This window comes from Neovison vison, chromosome 8, assembly GCF_020171115.1.
Source record: "Neovison vison isolate M4711 chromosome 8, ASM_NN_V1, whole genome shotgun sequence".
NCBI lineage: Eukaryota > Metazoa > Chordata > Mammalia > Carnivora > Mustelidae > Neogale > Neogale vison.
The window spans coordinates 29448567-29466395 of NC_058098.1; the positions used below are offsets into that span (position 1 = coordinate 29448567).

At 46.8% G+C, this 17829-nt stretch overlaps 1 protein-coding gene across 2 annotated transcripts in view; it reads right to left on the bottom strand.

The window, feature by feature from the left end:
- Nucleotides 1–485: 485 nt before the first annotated feature.
- UBOX5 (U-box domain containing 5) overlaps nt 486–17829 on the bottom strand; it is a 35039-nt gene continuing 17695 nt past the window's right edge. The window contains exons 2-5 of one of the 2 annotated variants that reach the window (XM_044263347.1): nt 9105–9199; nt 5822–7022; nt 3746–3907; nt 486–1246 (exon numbers count right to left, since the gene is read on the bottom strand). In XM_044263347.1, the coding sequence (XP_044119282.1) occupies nt 1038–1246; nt 3746–3907; nt 5822–7022; nt 9105–9158 (1626 nt within the window). In that variant the 5' untranslated portion in view covers nt 9159–9199 and the 3' untranslated portion in view covers nt 486–1037. The remainder of the gene's footprint in view (nt 1247–3745; nt 3908–5821; nt 7023–9104; nt 9200–17829) is intronic. The other variant, XM_044263348.1, reaches the window with a different exon arrangement.

Genomic DNA, 17829 nt, shown 5'->3' on the forward strand with positions numbered 1-17829 from the left:
TCAGGGCAGCTTGAGGCCCCTTAGCCTGCCCACGGACTCACAGGGGAGCGGGGAAGTGCCTGGTGCACTTTCGCACAGATGTTCTTGCAGGGACTAGAACCTTCCACGCAGTCAACAGTTGTAGGAGTACAGATTACCCTGAGACTCCACAAACTAAACTCTGCATGAAAAGAACGCAGCTTACTTGTTCAAGTACTTCTCCTGACAAGGGCCCTGTGTGGCAAAGCTCCGTCGGCCTCAGAGGGCAGAACTGCCAGCTGGGCTGAATGCAGCTCAGTGGGTGCCCAGCCTCCCCACTCGCTCCCACACCCATGTGCAAACCCTCACCCGTCAGATGCATCTGGAAACGTGACTTCTCATCCCTTCAGGCCACGGACCTGAATTGCAGCCTGACTGGGTTGCCATGACGGCTCGACGCTGCCCTGTGACAGCCTCACTTTGTGTGGGTGCCGGTGGGGGACAGACGTATGACAATAGATAGGCACTTTGTCAGGAGGAAGCCCACAGTGGACAGACGTCAACCATCGCTTTATTAAGGCTCGGAGTGGTCTGCCAGTCGGGGGCTGAGTCATTCACTGAGACCCCCGCCACCGAGCACTCCCGGGTGACACCGAAAGCAGAGGCTACCTTCGAGATCCTGAGCCACGGTCTGTTGTGCTCCACTCACACCCACCCTGCAGAGCCGGGGTGTGTGTGCGGGCAATGTGGGGGGCCCCGGCTGACTCTCACAGCCCCTGGGCTCTGGCGGGGGTGGGGGGTGACAGGGAGGCTCAGGAAGGCAGGGATAGGTCCCCCATCCCTCCCAGCCCAAACTATGGCTTTGTTATCCTATTGCCACTTGAGCAGGAGAAGAGTGCCCCCTCCTACCCTGCACTCTGGCCCTGGCCTGGGTGCTACACTGTGGAAGGAGACAAAGTGAAAGCCCCTGGGGAAGAAAGGGCCCCTCTGTGCTTGGGACCTGGCCAGACCTCAGGGATTCTTGACCCCATCCCTCAGTGACTCCCCTCAGTAGGTCTTCTCAGGCTGAGGCTGATCACTCAGAAGTGGACCCGCAGCACGTCCTGGCTGGCAAATGGTTGCTGGCAGGCTGTGCAGGCCATGGGCAGGGAGCGCTGCTTCTCACCCAGGCACGGCCGGCATAGGAGGTGGCCACAGGGAAGCTGGTACACTGGCTCCTTTTTGAAGTAGGGAGAAAACACTCTTTTGCAGGAGGCGCACTCGGGGCCTGGGATGCTCCCAGGCTGCTCTGGTAAATTAGGGAGGAAAAGAGGCCAAGGTTAGGGAAAGGCGCCCCCTACCCCCTGGGTCAGGCTCCATCCCAAAGGCCAGGCAGATGCCTGGAGTGGGACAAGAAGCTTCCTCACCCTCCACCCCTGCCACAGTGTGGCTTTATCCCTCCCGGGGCCACTTCGAACTGATCTGGGAGGACAGGGTCTTGAAGAGCCTGGGAACCTGGGAGGCCTCCCCTCAGTGATTAAATCTTGGTGCTCCAATAGGTGCTCAAGAAAGAACTGGCTTCTGAGGGCAGGCAGGTCACACCGAGCCCTCCCTCCCGGTCTCTGAGCAGGATTTACTTTCCACTGGGACAGACTGCCAAAGTCAGTGTGGGGCACAAACTCATCTTGACAACAAAACTAAGAGGCAAGAGGCCACAAGACAAGTAAAAAGCAGAGAGGGGTCAGGTACAGCAAGGCCACCCAGGTCCCGGGAGGAAGGGGGGCACCAGAGGGGTAGGGCTGAGGTCTGTCTGCAGCAGAACTGCCCGCTGGGCCTGGCATCTGCTTCTCTTCAGCCGGCAGTTCTCCCCTGAGCTGCCAATCCCCTTCCTGCGCTGCAGGCGCTCTCTTTCCCAGCTTCCCTCAGGAGGGTGCCTCAGTCCACACCCCTCTAGAGAAGGCCAGGGGGGCCTCTTGTGGGAAGAAAAGGGACTAGCCATGCAGAGAAATGGATAGGAAGTACAAAGAATGGCTGGTCCAGAACCAAACCAAACCAAGAGGATAGCTGGTCCACAAAAGAAAGACAGGACCCAGAGGTGTGATGTATGAGACTGGCTTCGGGCGAGACTGCAGTGGGGGGAAGGCTGGGGCACGCAGGACTTCACAGGCATTAGGATGATTCCAGACTCAACTGGATGCCCTGAGAGGCGTCAAAGAAGTACAGTGCCACAAGCTGGCTGACAACACATGATGACCCTTCTGGCCCCTGAGAGCGACAGGCAAGGGTGGCTGCCAGGGAGCCGCAGGGCTGCTGCAGGGCATGGGGGGGGCACAGCACAGGCGCCGGGGCCGGGGGCAGCAGAGAACAGGGCTCTGAGACCCACCCAGAGGAGTACCAACAAGACTTGAGGATGAATGAGTATCAAGAATGTTGAAGGAAACCAATGATGATGTCCATATTACAGACCTGACCAAAGGGCAGAAGAGTCTGCTCTTTTTTTTTTTTAAGATTTTATTTATTTATTTGACAGAGATCACAAGCAGGCAGAGAGAGAGGAGGAAGCAGGCTCCCTGCCGAGCAGAGAATCCGATGCGGGGCTCGATCCCAGAACCTGAGATCATGACCTGAGCTGAAGGCAGAGGCCTTAACCCACTGAGCCACCCAGGCACCCCGAGGCTGCTCTTTATCAGCACTGAGGTTATGGAAGGTGCAGGGAGAGCTCCGGAGGGTGTTTGCAATTCTGAGTTAGAATTTCACCCAAGAAATATCCATGAGTTTCCCATGGGGAGGGGCCAGGCAGCTGTCAGGGAGGCTGGGGACTGAGCTCCAAGGAGAAGGAGCTACAGGTGAGCAAGGGCAGTCACCGGCCAATGGGCTCTTGCTATGATGACAGAGAGGACAGAGAAGAGGGTCCAGGACCAAAGTCTGGAAGAGGCGGAAGAGCCAGCAGTGGAAACTGCAAAGGGATGGTGGAAAAGGGAGAAAAAGAGTGTACCATCTGAAGGCCAAGAGAGAAGGCGTTTTGGGAAGGCGGGGCTGGCTGGCCACATTAGACACTGCTGAGAGGGTGAGCGACCACTGGGTCTGAAGTTCATGGAAACCACTCATCACCTGGACAAGAAGGTTCTGGGGTCCGGCCAGGGTGGAAACATAATCAGAGAGATAAGAGGGGTGGGGATGAGAAGCAGAAGAGGTAAGATGGCCCAGGAACCAGACAAGAGAATGGCCCAGCTCTGGATGGGCAACAGGAACTGAGCATCCACCTTATCATGAGCTTCCTCAGCCTTCATCCCATAAAAACTGTGCCAACATTCCAGCAGATTCTCTCACTTTATATCCTAGCTGATTCTGTCTAATGTGGTCCCAGATTCAGGGTAGGCAAAAACTGGCTCAGTAAGCCGCCCAAGTTCTTTGCCAAAACACCAGGGAAAATGTTGACAGGAAGGGACGAAGAGGACAACCCCAAACTCCCTCCACAGTTACATGAAATAATCCACCCAGGTGTCAGATGGGGGACAGACTAGATATGAAAACTAAACAAAGAAGGACAAACGTGAAACACCACAGAGCTGCCAAGCCCTAAGACCATAGAATTACTAAGACTTAACCAAAGAAAGCCTTTCTTGTGAAGAGTTACACTTCACAGGAACCCCTCAACTCCCCCTGGAAAAAAAGGAAGGAGACCAGGGTCTCCATGAGCCCAGGTGCCAAGGCTGAGGAGGCCAGGCATGGCGGTTGGCATAGCCCCAGAGGCAAGGCCCAGCCTCCCGTCCCAGGGCTCCCAGGAGATAGATGGGGCCTTGGTTACCCGAGCAGGAGCCTGGCCTCCAGGAGGTGCTGCTTTCTCTTGTGCCCAGGTGCTGGAGCTGCCCCCTGGTCAGCCGAGCCGTGAAGGAGGGCATGGAGCCAAGGGTCGACGTCAAGGCAACTTCCAAGCTTTGTGACAACTTCTGCTCATGGGACACTGGACCTGACAAGAGATGCACAGACCACAATATCCAAAGAGAGGTTTCAGCAAAAGAGAAGAGCAACCATAAGTCCGTGGAGGACTGACTACTCGAACGGCACTTCCAGCTTCAAATGGACACAAATGTGAAGCACTTCCCCCTCTCCCAGCAATGTCTGCTAGTGGACTGTGATGACCGAATACCAGCAGGTAAAGCCCCACCCAGCTTTCCACGGTTCCTGGGCTCTGCTCTAGCTTTCCTCCTCCCAGACAAACTGCAGGCCAAGCCCGGGCCACCTGGTGGCTCCCCTGTGGAACTGCACCCTACTTTCTGTAGGTCTTGCAGGCCAAGGAAATGACTGGGCAAAGGCCCAGCTTTGTGCCCTTGCTCCCTGTCCACTCCTTCACCAGCAGCCTTTCCTCGTCTCCTCCCTTCTGGGGCCCCCGCCACTCCACAGAGTCACTGGCTTGCACCTCTGGGCACTCGTGTCCTCTCCCTCCTGCTGAGTAAAGCAAAGTGGTCATTACCAAGTGGAATAACAGAGACCTCACTCTGCCCACACCCTCTCGGTGTGGTCCACAGAAAGCCCACCAGTGGGTTGAGGGTGAAGACACCGGGGGAGGGGGACAGCTGTCCAAGAAAGAACCCAGAGACCCACCTGGTAGCAGGGTTCACAACACCACCCTACAGTAGGGAGTAGAAGACTTTATCTACGGTTTGTAGGACTTGCTTGGGGCCCTAAAGCATGGGTCTGCACCGTCCTATGTCACCAACAAATCTGTCAAGGCCAACACCACCAGAGACCTCAGAGACATCAGGGTCTAAGGATCTTCCCTTGTCTTACCCTGCTGTACCTCAAATGCTTCCAGGAGTTTCTGAGAGTCATGTTAACTAAAACTTATACTCAAAACCAGATATAACCTTTTAAGCATGCTATTTACCTAGGGTTTTTATAATAAGAAAGGAAATTAGAAGAATGATAAAATCTAAACAGACTAATTTTTCATAAGGAAAAAGAAAGTGCCAAAGAGCTACTACCTTAAAAAGCACATGGCATGGACAGTCACGGGCCAACTCTACCAGATATACATAAGAGTAAATGATCCTGATACTATTATAGTGTTCTAAAGTTTAGTAAAGGAAAATTTCTTAATTCTTCATATGGAGCAAATAAATCTTTGATAACAAGACACAACCAAAGTTGGCATGTGCCCATGCATACATGCACACATACACGAGAGTCCAAATTATCCAAAATAAAAAACACTAGCAAACAGATCCAAGCTGAACATGAAAAAAAGCATGACCAAATGGAGTCTCTTCCAGGAATGTAATACTGGCTCAATATTCAGAAGCCTATTAATGTATTTTTTCACATTAAAAGAGCCCAGGATGAAAAATCGTAGCATCCTCTCCATTGACACTGAAAAGGCAGTAGACAAAATTCTACCACAAATCTTCAGTTAAAAACACTGAATAAAAACAAATAAACAAAAAAACCACCACTGAACAAAATAGGAACCAATGGTGTGGGAGAGTGTCTGAAATGGTTCCCAATGAGACCCGCCTCCAGATACTCCTGCCTTGGGTACCCCGGTACCCCCTCCACCAGAGTGTGGGCTGGACTTTGTGACTCGCCTCTAACAGAATATAGCAAACATGATAGGATGTCACCTGGGTTATTTAAGACTGTGACTTCCATCTTGTTTGCACACACTATGACCGTGGCTGCAGAAGACGCTGAAGCAGGTGTCCCTGCCAAACCACGCCCAGATTCCTGACCAGAGAAGCTATGAGGTCACGCGTGCGCGATGCTTTACATCAGTATGTGTGGAGCGAATTTAAGGTGGCAAAGCAGAAAGCACAGGGTGATGGTGCCAAGCGTCACCTGGGAAGCACGGGGATGACCATGGATATGGATGTAGAATGAGGAATACCTGTGGAGCAGTCCATGTGTGTCAGGCCCAGCTCACTGGCAGCTTTCATTTTCTTAGCAGTGTGCTCTGAGGTAGTGGGTGAGACCAGAAGGCTTGTGGTAGAAAAACAGGAAGCGTTGATACCGAGGCTCCCGTCTGGGGCGCGTTCGGCCTGCTCCATCCTCCTCTTCCGAGAGGGCAGAGCAATGGAAGACGGTGTCACCACCAATGCAGTCTGTGCTCTCCCGAGCAGATGGCAGCCAGGGATGGAGTGCTGGAGCAGAAAATGGTCGATCCGGGCCTTCAGGGAGGGGTGAGGCAGGGGCTGAGAATGTGGGGTAAAGGCTACCCCTGTGAAAGGGTCACTGGGCACGCGGCCCCACACGGCTTCGCTGCGGTTACACTTCTCCAGCGTGCTCTGGTCAATGACCTTGCCTGAGGGCAGCAGCATGGGGCAAGGCATGATCTCCAGGGTGATGGGATCCAGGAACTCCTCGGGCACATCCCGGATCACCTCAGCGAGCTCCTGCAGGCTAGAGGGGGCCTGCTGGCCCTCAGACAGGCCTCCAGGATCACAGTCACTCTCCATGGGCAAGGCTGGGGCCTGCAGAGCCAGGTCCTGAGGGAGACTCTCAGAGGCCAGCAGCATGACGCTGTCTATCACCTCCTGAGAGCAGGTTTTAGCCGGCTGGCCCCACACTTCTAACCGTCTGATGCAAGGGATACCGCTGCCTGTCACGTGGGTGATACAGATCTTGAGATGGGCCACGTGGCTAAGAGAAAGGCCCCCTTTATTCCAGAGCTCCTGTGTCACGACAGCGGGAGAGGGGAGTGTGGCTTCCATTGGGCCAAAAGGTGGCCTGGCCTTGAAGCCCCTGTGGCTAAACACCACTTGGCTCTGGTTTTTCAGTAAGACTTTGCCTACCAAGGTGAATGCCTCCTTGTCCGGGATGGATGGCTCGGCCAGGCCCGGGGTCCGGCACTCGGGGGCATTCCAGGATGCTCTGCCGGACGAGGCAGATGTGTACATTTCCAGGCCTGTGACATTCTGGCCTCCCCCCACTGTGAGGTCTATGTTAATCCTACAGATTTCCACACTGAAGGGAAAGGAAACTGTCACATAGACTGGTGGCTTAATGAAATATTCTGTCCTAAAACCACGACTTCTCTTTGTGAGGTCTTCAGAGATGAGATTTTCTACTTCGTAACCATCAGCTGATATCTAGAGTTAATGACAAACATGAAATGCATTCATTTGATGCGATCCAAACAAAGACAACTAGTTTTCAAGAACTTACCACTTCTAAGAAAATTACTTAAAGAAAATACTAAGTTCCTCATTTAAAATGGCCTCTATTACACCAAATTCTCCTGTTTTTTTGGGGGGTGGAGGAGGAGGCATTCAAGGTCAGGTCAAAGGCCAAGGGCAATTTGTTCCCAAGTACAGCCCATCCTTAAAAAATATGAACAACTGGGATGCCTGGGTGGCTTAGTTGTTAAGCCTCTGCCTTTGGGTTGGGTCATGAACCCACTGGCCTGGGATCAAGACCCTCATTGGGGTCCCTGCTCAGTGGGAAGCCTGCTTCTTCCTCTCCTACTTCCCCTGCTTGTGTTCCGTCTCTGTCTCTGTCAAATAAATAGGTGGAATCTTAAAAAAAAAAAAAAAAGAAGACAAAAAAAAAAAAAAAAAAAAAACACCAAGCGACAGAACTGTTCAACCCAACCAAAAATCCCTTCAAAATAAAAGAGCAGGGGCGCCTGGGTGGCTCAGTGCGTTAAAGCCTCTGCCTTCAGTTCAGGTCATGATCCCAGGGTCCTGGAATCAAGCCCCACATCGGGCTCTCTGCTCTGCAGGGAGCCTGCTTCCTCCTCTCTCTCTCTCTCTCTCTCTCTGCCTGCCTCTCTGTCTACTTGTGATCTCTGTCTGTCAAATAAATAAATAAAATCTTTAAAAATAAATATATAAAAGAGCAGATAAAGTACTGGGTTTTTGTTGTTTTTTTTTTTTAATTTAAGAGGATGAAACCATAGTATCTTATGGGAAAACAAAGATATTCATTAAAGTTCTTAATTTTGTATTTGGACTCTACCAATTATACCAGTTTCCCTAGCAAGACACAATAAACAATCTCTGGTACATCTGTGATTGTTGGAACTTGGTTAAAAAAATGTGTGTTCAAAAATAAGGACCACAATACTATGGGAAATCCAGAAAAGTGAATATGCTATGGGGGTGGGAGTATGGGTAACTTTTTCCCATCTTAAATTTCTAGTATTTGTTATAACTGGTAGAGATTTTAAGATATAGGTACCCCACCCCCAACCCCGGGCATCTGAAAGTTCACATCACACCACTTTGCTTTTATAAAGACCTACATTAATACCTGTTTTTGCTAACCAAAAGAAATCCAGAATTCAGAGACTTTTTGCTTTTACAAAAAAAAAAAAAGTCATTATTACACTAACATAGGTCTTTTGTAAAATCAAAGCAGCCTAAAGTGAACTTCTGGAAAGCAGGGGATACTCTTCATCTTATGCCATTTCAGCTTATGAAAGGTTTCATTGGTATGTTCTTTTCAGATAGCAGGGAAGGGCGGGGGCGGGGGTGGGGGGACCTGTATCTCTGTTGGAAGAAATCAGTTTCACAGTCTGGGAACCTGAAATAGTACGCTGTATGCAGAAGGTCCAATTTTTTTTTTTTTTTTTTAAGATCTTATTTATTTATTTGACAGAGATCGCAAGTAGGCAGAGAGGCAGGCAGAGAGAGAGGAGGAAGCAGGCTCCCTGCTGAGCAGAGAGCCCGATGCGGGACTCGATCCCAGGACCCTGAATTAAGGGAGGGTTCAAATTTCCCCTTGCAGTATCCTTACTCCTTGTTCTGGGCTGTGGAAAGATACCGCCTTTGTACAAAAGGGGAAGCAGCTTAATTCAGGTAATAAAGAAGGAATCCAAATAACAAATACAAGCCATTATTTCTCGTGTGAGAAGTGGGAAGAATGGCAGGGGAGAGACAGTAGCTCTCTACCTTCACTAGGACTTTGAGCAGGATTAAAATTTATCATCAGAGGGAGGAGCACAATGAACATGACCCTCCAGAAAAATGACCCACAGCTCACCTTCTAACAGTGTTGTATGACTCTAAAGGGGCAGCCTGACCCATGCTTACCTAAGTATCACCTGGTGGGATCTAAAACAGAGAAGGTTGCCACGACGCCTAAATCAAGTCCACGTACACAAGGTAGGAGTGGGGAAAAACATGAAAAGCAGCCCATCTTGTACTTATATGCATACTTGTTTTGTTTACCTTGTTGCAATAAATTCTTGGTCTGAACTGTGGGAGGCAAAGATTGATGACCATCTTTGTGGCTGAAAGGGTAGCTTCCAAGCATCAGAAACAGCCTTCAATAAAAAACAAAACTTGGTATTAGACAAGTTAAAGTTCAATTCTAAACTTTAAGGAGTTGATTCCTAAGGGAAGAGAACCAAACAGGGTAACAAGGACTTCCATGCACGCAATTATGGTCTCGTCACATCATACATATGATGCTAGGGAAGAATGAGTCACCGAAAAATTGCAGAGGAGCCTTTTTTTTTTTTTAAGGTTTTATTTATCTAAGTAATCCCTACCCCAGGGTTTGAACTCACAACCCCGAGAGCAAGAGTCCCACGCTCCACCAACTGAGCTGGCCAGGGTACCCCAGGGAGGAGCTGTCTCTTGCAGCCTGTGCAGCTTGGCCAAGACAGACAGCTGGACCCTGTGGAGGCAAGGGACTGTCAGCTCTGCAAGGGGCTCCCCACAGGAAAGAGAGGGTCAAAAGTGGTAGAGCAAAGAGAACAGAACTACTCAGCCAGAGGGTTCCAAACGGAACAAGTCACAGAAAATAGTCATAGTGGTAGGCATCTTTGTCATTTAACACATTACTGTACTTTCATCTTCTTATTAAAATGAAAACAATTAGAAGAGTCTGAAACACCACCACTGAGAAACAGAAAATCTTAGACTTGGAAAGCACCTTAAAAGCACATCTCACCCGGAGCACCTGGGTGGCTCAGTGGGTTAAGCCTCTGTCTTCGGCTCGGGTCCTGATCCCAGGGTCCTGGGATCGAGCCCCGCACTGGGCTCTCTGCTCAGCAGGGAGCCTGCTTCCCCTTCTCTCTACCTGCCTCTCTGCCTGCTTGTGATCTATCTCTCTCTCTCTGTGTAGCAAAATAAATAAATAAAATCTTAAAAAAAAAAAAAGTGGCAAAAAAGAAAAAAAAGGACATCTAACCCAAACAGCAATTTAATGACCAATGTCCAGGATAGGGGAGAATGGATGAAGGTGGTCAGAAAGTACTAACATGCAGTTACAAGTTCTGAGGAGGAAATGTACAGCATGGTGACTACAGTTAACAACACTTCACTGTGTATTTGAAGGCGGCTGAGAGGAGACCTTAAAAGTTCTCATCAAAAGAACAAAAGCTGTAACTGTATGAGGTAATGATTGTTAACTAAACTTACTATGGTTAAGTATTTTGTATTATACACAAATACTGAAATCATTATGTGGTACATCTTAAACTTATTCAATGTGGTATGTCAATAGCTCAATGAAACTGGAAGAAAAACAAAGATCAATGTCCAGTAGCCTTTGGTATTCTCTGTGCAGAAGCAGGGAAGCCACTAGAAATAGCCCTTCTAGCAGCAGGCCTTGCCAATGGCTCTGAACTCCCTGGATGAGGCCAGCCAGGCATTCTATGTTTTTCTATCTGGCAGACAAGACAACAAAAACTGTTAGCCCAGGGGCGCCTGGGTGGCTCAGTGGGTTAAAGCCTCTGCCTTCGGCTCAGGTCATGATCCCAGAGTCCTGGGATGGAGCCCCACGTCGGGCTCTCTGCTCTGCGGGGAGCCTGCTTCCCTCTCTCTCTCTCTCTCTGCCTGCCTCTCTGCCTACTTGTGATCTCTGTCTGTCAAATAAATAAATAAATCTTTAAAAAAAAAAACAAAAAACTGTTAGCCCAACAGGGACAGGGCCATCATCTGGGGTCTGTATTATCATGAACAGCACGTGCCTTTGACTCAGGTCATGATCTCAGGGTCCTGGTATCAAGCCCCACTCCGGTTCCCTGCTCAGCGGGAAATCTACATCTCCCTCTCTGTGATCTCTCTCACTCCCACTTTCTCTCAGATAAAACTAAATCTGGCATGGAATCAACATGTTTATCAACATGGAATCAACTTGTTCACAGAATTCTTATTTTTCCCCAGGGAGGACTGTGTTAACAATGTCTCCAGCTTCTGACACCTGTCTTGTTCTCCACAACTCAAAAATGAGTGTATGTGGAACTACACCTGCAAATATTCTCAGAGTCCCTAAATGTGCCCCCACTTGGCCAAGAAACCAGAGTGCATTCAGAGTAGCACTGCCCTCAACTCTCCTGCCCTATTAGGGCAGTGGCTTCTTGTTAAGTTTTTCGGTTTTGTTTTCAAAGTACAATTAAGCCATTGACTTTAATTGAATATATAAGTAGTAAAATGAATATAAAGCCCTGACCAAGGAAACAAAACACTTCTGGAAAAGCCAGCCCAAAGGGCCAAAGGAAAAGATGATAGTGACACAGAGGGTGACATAACACATGTGCAAGTGCAGGGCTGGGCGGGCCCCGAGCAGATGGTGAGATCAGCCACCGCTGTAGGTCGTCCTCCTCCCAGCTTTGTCCTGATGGGACAGGGCTTTGCTAAGAACAAGCAAAGAGACATTATTACATCAAAATTCGGAGAGGTGGTTGAGATGAGTCCCTCGTCTATAATCACCACCACCCCACTGTCCACTTCTTAAGCCTTTTCTCTCTCTGACTTTCAGAGACAAAAACAAACCCAGAGAAACACTGTCAGCTCTCTGAAGTGTTGACCTGATTTCCCAATGGGAGGCAATGATTTCACTAACCTTTACCTTTCTTCCTATCTCCTTGTTATCTTCTTGGGACGCTTCATACTGTGGGCTTCTAACTTTCATTTATTCTACATATCATGAAATTCATTTCTCTGAGAACTTAAATGCCAGGACCAGAACAAGCCGGGCAGGGGGTGCTCTGGAAGCCATGACGAAGGGCTTATCTGTGAGTATGAAGGCAAATGGAAAAGTCTTCAAAACTATCCAAGGACCCAACACAGTCGTAAATGGCACTGTGAAAGGAAGTTGCCCAGGAGTGACTACCCTCGGGACTACCCTGCCCTTTGCCTTTAACACTGGCTCAGCTATCACCCGATACCTGCTCCCTTGGTCGGACTGGAGAGGTGACCAGAATGAGGGCAAATAGGGCCTCCAAACTTCAGCTACCTCATAACTTAAAAAATCCCACTTCAGACACCTGAGAGGGGAGACTCTGACTGTCCCTACAATCTGTAGGACAATTTACAAGGTTTTGTCTGCACTGGGTCTCAGCCAACACAAACAACTCCTAGTGAGTCATGAGATAAGGACCCTCTAGTAGCAAGATACAATTCTGGCTAGAAAGGCACATACATAAAATGGCTTAGAGGACGCCCTCAGTTCTAACCTTACTAACTGGTTAGTCCTCAAGTGGATACTAATGTCCTTAGTTTGCAGATGAAAACACTGTGGCTTAAAGAGAGGTGAAGCCAGCTTCTAAAGCTTCCAAACCACGCTGGTTACTATCTACTTAGACATCATTTACCTGGAAGGATTTACTAGGAACTTTTTTTTTTTTTAATATTTTATTTATTTGACACAGAGAGAGAGACAGCGAGAGAAGGAACACAGGCAGGGAGAGTGGGAGAGGGAGAAGCAGGCCTCCCACTAAATAGGGAGCCCGATGCAGGGCCCAATCCCAGGATCCCGGGATCACGACCCAAGCCAAAGGCAGACACTTAACCACTGAGCCACCCAGGTGCCCCAGGAACTTTTTTTTTTTTTAAAGATTTATTTATTTGAGAGAGAGAGTGTGTGTGTATGCATGCAAGCAGAGGGACAGGCAGAGGGAGAGAATCTTCAAGCACACTCCCCACTGAGGGTGGACCACCCCTCCACCCTGAAGCATGGAGCCCGACATGGGGCTCAATCCAATGACCCATTAAGTCATGACTGGAGCCAAAAGCCAGAGTCGGATGCTTAACTGACTGATGCTTAACCCAAGAGCCCCTTACCAGGAACTTATATGGATACTTAGCAACTCTGGGGTTTTTTTTTTTTCCCCTCTTACTTAGGTCAGGCTTTCATAACATTAATTTCTTAAAAAATCAATTCTCCCAAACCTAAATTAATGTGGCTATCCTCTACAATGTAGAAATTTGGAAACCTTGACCTTGATGGCCCCTTCCATGTACTGGATCAAGCCTCAAGTTGTTTTTCTAGGAAAATCTTTAGACAAGCTAGCTCTCTATTCAAGCATCTTACCTCATGAGGCTTCTCAACCTAAGAGGCTGTTAATGCCATTAGCCAAATATTAAAGTGTATGGACCTACAGCTGACCACAGTTTACTTGTTCTCCACAGCACTTATCAAAATCTAACTTGAGAGAATATTTACAGAGACTGTTCAGTCCATCCACAGCAAATTCTCTGTAATGCTAGCCTAAGCGGGCACCTCTCGTTTCCTGCCTGGCACCCCCGGTGGCTGCTGCATTCATATCCCACACCACCATCGGACAGACTGCTTAGCAGTGTGGACCCACAGCTGGAGCAAAAATAAATGTAATTTGCTGATAAAAATTTGGTGGCTTGTCTGTGAAAATTCATAGGACACCAGATTAGCACAACACATCAACCAGGAATCATAACTATGGTCTCTATAATGTACCCCCTCCCCAGCGCCACCTCAGCGCAGTGTATGGGACCTTCCTCACGTTCATACACAACCATCACCACACTCCTCAACCTGCCACCAAAAGCCTGACCAACTATTCACTCCTGTGTGGCCCATGAGCAAGGAATTTCATAAGAAACACCTCTATGAAGCTGACTGCTGTTTTATTAGGTTGTCAAGATGATCCTTCTTTACTCTGCGTGGTATCCTCTCTTTGAGACCCATGAGAAAATTCTCTCTGGTGTCAGTACTAGGAAAAGTTGTTTCTTCCTATCAACTCAATATTTTATGATACAAACATGAAACATATATAATTGATCATGATCCCTTCTCTATTTTGGCTGCTGGAAAGCTCAGAATAAATCTGTGGCCCATCCCTCTAGATTTCCTTGCCTGAATCCTTCAGTTATTTTTATGTCATCATGTATATATACTTTGAAAGTGAACTTAAAATCATTATGGAACAAGACAGAGTACAATTAAGAGAGTAAGTTTAATAGAGTAAACCTGCCCCTATCCCCTGTCCCACCGTTCATGTTCTCTCAAATAAATAAAATCTTTTTAAAAAATCTTAAGTCAATTTTTGTCTTAGTATAATTTTGACTTTTTTTTTCTTTTTAAAAGATTTTATTTATTTGACAGAGAGACAGAGCTGGACAGCACAAGCAGAGGGAATGGCAGAGAGAGAGGGAGAAGCAGGCTCTGCAATCAGCAGGAAGCCTGACACAGGCCTCGATCCTAGGACTCTGGGATCAGCACCAGGGTGGAGGCAAATACTTAACCATCTGAGCCATCCAGGCACCCCCTGAATTTTTTTCTTAAGGGGTCCTCCATGTTTCTTGTTAAGGTGTCTATTTAGTAATAGAATTCTTTTATCTCATTAATTATTCTAATTTTTTTTTAAAGATTTTATTTATTTATTTGAGAGAGAGACAGTGAGAGAGAGCATGAGCGAGGAGAAGGTCAGAGAGCGAAGCAGACTCCCCATGGAGCTGGGAGCCTGATGTGGGACTTGATCCCGGGACTCCAGGATCACGCCCTGAGCCGAAGGCAGTCGTCCAACCAACTGCACCACCCAGGCGTCCCTCTCATTAATTATTCTAACTAGTTCTGCTATATAGAGAAAACTTTTTCACTTGGATATCTATTATATGTTCAGCTATCTTATTAAAACAATTGATTTTAACAGATTTTCAGTTTATGGGGGGCAGTGGTTTCCTACAGTCTCAATAATAATGACAACCTCTTTCTCAAAACGGTGACCCTTTTGTCTCCCACCTTCATTAGTAAGAACTTCCAGAATTACATGAAATAATAACAGAGCTACCAGGCTTGTTTTGTCCCATTAGAAAATCCTTCTAGTGTATCAGCTTTGAAATAATGCTGATTGAAATATTCTTTTTATGTTAATAAAGCATTCTAATTTCCAGAGTTTTCTGAAAATCAGGGATAAGCTTTCAATTCTGATTTCCTCTATATACTGAGTTTTATTATTTTTATTATCTGACAGACTAATGAGAGATAGCACATTTTTCTAATTTTAAACCATCCTTTCATTCCTAGGATAGGCTCTATTTGGTTGCAGCAGATTGTTCTTTAAATGTTTTTCAAATTCTACTGAATTTGATTGCTCATATCTAATTTTAGATGAGATATTATTGCACATTCATATAACATTTATAAGCCCTGTGCTAGACACTGGAATACAGAGATAAAAGTGAAATGGTCAGGTGATGAAACTATTCTGTATGATACTGTAATGGTAGATACATGACATTAGGCATTTATCAAAATCCAGAGAACCACAGAACACAGTGACCCTTAATTTTCATCAAGTTTAGTTAATAATAATGTACAGATATTGGCTCACCAAATATAACAAATGTGACACACTAATGCAAGACATTAGTAATAGAAGAAACAGTATACAAACAAGAGGAGGTACACAGGAACTCTACACATTATCTGCTGAACATCTTATAAACCTAAAACCACTCTAAAAAATAAATCCTATTTTTTTTTTCATTTTAAATCTTTTTTTTACAAAAAAGACTTTACTTAGGGGCGCCTGGGTGGCTCAGTGGGTTGAAGCCTCTGCCTTCAGCTCAGGTCATGATTCCAGGATCCTGGGATTGAGCCCCGCATCGGGCTCTCTTCTCAGCAGGGAGCCTGCTTCCCTTCCTCTCTCTCTGCCTGCCTCTCTGCCTACTTGTGATCTCTGTCAAATAAATAAGTCAAATCTTTAAAAAATAAATAAAAGATTTGACTTATTTATTTGAGAGCGAGAGAGAGCACAAGCACGGGGTGGGCCAGAGGGAAAAGCAGACTCTGCGCTGAGCAGGTAGCCCGATGTGGGGCTCGATCCCAGGACCCCAACACCACGACCTGAGCCAAAGGCAGTTGCTTAACCAACTGAGCTACCCAGGCACCCCTTAAATCCTTTTTCTTTTTTTTAATCTTTTTTTTAAAGTAATCTCCATACCCAATGTGGGGCTCTAACTCACAACCCCAAGATCAAAAGTCACGTGCTCTACCGACTAAGCCAGCCAGGCACCCCTTAAAAAAACCAAAGCCTATTAATAAGAAGAAGAATGGTGGGGAAAGCAATGGAAACAACTTAAACAACTGGAAATCAAACTGGAACAAATGACTGTGCATGGAAGAAGAGTGGCAGAGCCTTCTGAAAACATCTTACAAAAGATAGTATCTGTTTCTTTGGCTAATTGTGATGTCCAAACTGCAGGATTCTACAGGAGCTTGGCTGCATCGAGGTCTTCATGTGATCTTATCACCTCTCTAGTTCCAACACCCCTGATCTTTTAAGGTCAAGTGCCTCCTGCCTTGATGCTTAATTCAGAAAAAAAAGAATGGCTCAGCTCCACATATGAAAATCCGAACAGCTTCACCCAGGAAGACTCTCCTCAGCCCTGCCTGGGAAACTGCCATGTTACCTGAACTCTTGCAAATACTTAAAGTATTTACTTATACATTTACTCCGTTAAATACTTACAAATGAGAGTCTCCTTTCCCAAAGTTGGCATATAAGAACAAGAGAGACTGGGTCTGAGTATAAATTGAGGGCCACAGATCATGCCTCAATTGCTCTGCAGTTCAGAGAAGTAACCTGGAGCCAGATAATGGAGGCATTCTAAGACGACAAGATAATACAGGTTTATAAGCAGGTAACAAGTCAATTGTCTTTTTTTTTTTTTTAAGATTTTATTTATTTGACAGAGAGAGATCACAAGTAGGCAGAGGCAGGCAGAGAGAGAGGAAGGGAAGCAGGCTCCCCGCTGAGCAGAGAGCCCGATGCGGGACTCGATCCCAGGACCCTGAGATTATGACCTGAGCCGAAGGCAGCGGCTTAATCCACTGAGCCACCCAGGCGCCCTGTTTGTAATTTTTTTACTGTGAAAAAAAAATGCTGTAATAAATATTCTCTTTAAGTCTTCTTGTGGAAAGAAGAAAAAGAAAAGAAAAAATGGATGAAATGGTCCTGTCCTCGTCTTGAGGCACAATGGACTTCCTTCCAACAGTGACTACAGAATATAAAAGTTTGAAACAGAGCTTTCTGCAAATGACATTCAGAGTAGGGAAGGTCAGCCTAGGTGAATGTTTTCAATCTATAGTTTTGAAATCAAGTTATGGGTTAAAAAAAAGAAACATTAGTTGAAAAAGAAGATAAAATGTCAAAATGCACATAATATGGACATTATTTCATGAAACTTTTTTTTAAGGATTTTATTCTAAATAATCTCTACACCCAACATGGGGCTTGAACTCACAACCCCAAGACTGAGTTGCATGCTCCACTGACTGAACCAGCCAGGCACCCCTATTGTATGAAACTTTTGTTTGCTATACACAAATACATATAACAAATTATATTCTAGGTCCAATATAAAATTTCTTATTTTGGCTCTTGATGAAAAAAAATGCAAAAACACTGACCAAAGGTATTTGGTCCCCAAAAATTCAGGGACGAATTCACAAAAGTAATGTTTGAAATGGAGACAATGAAGATGTATGCCTGACATCATGGACAGCTCTGAAATGGGACAGAAACTTCTGAATAATGGTATGATGGACAGTATTTACTTGACTATGGGAGTAAGGAGGCAAGAACAGGAATGGGGAAGACACTAGGGACGCGGATCAGTAACAGTCAAGGCATAGAGATGGGACAGTGAGGCTGGTTTAGGGAATGCTGAATATACCACTTAG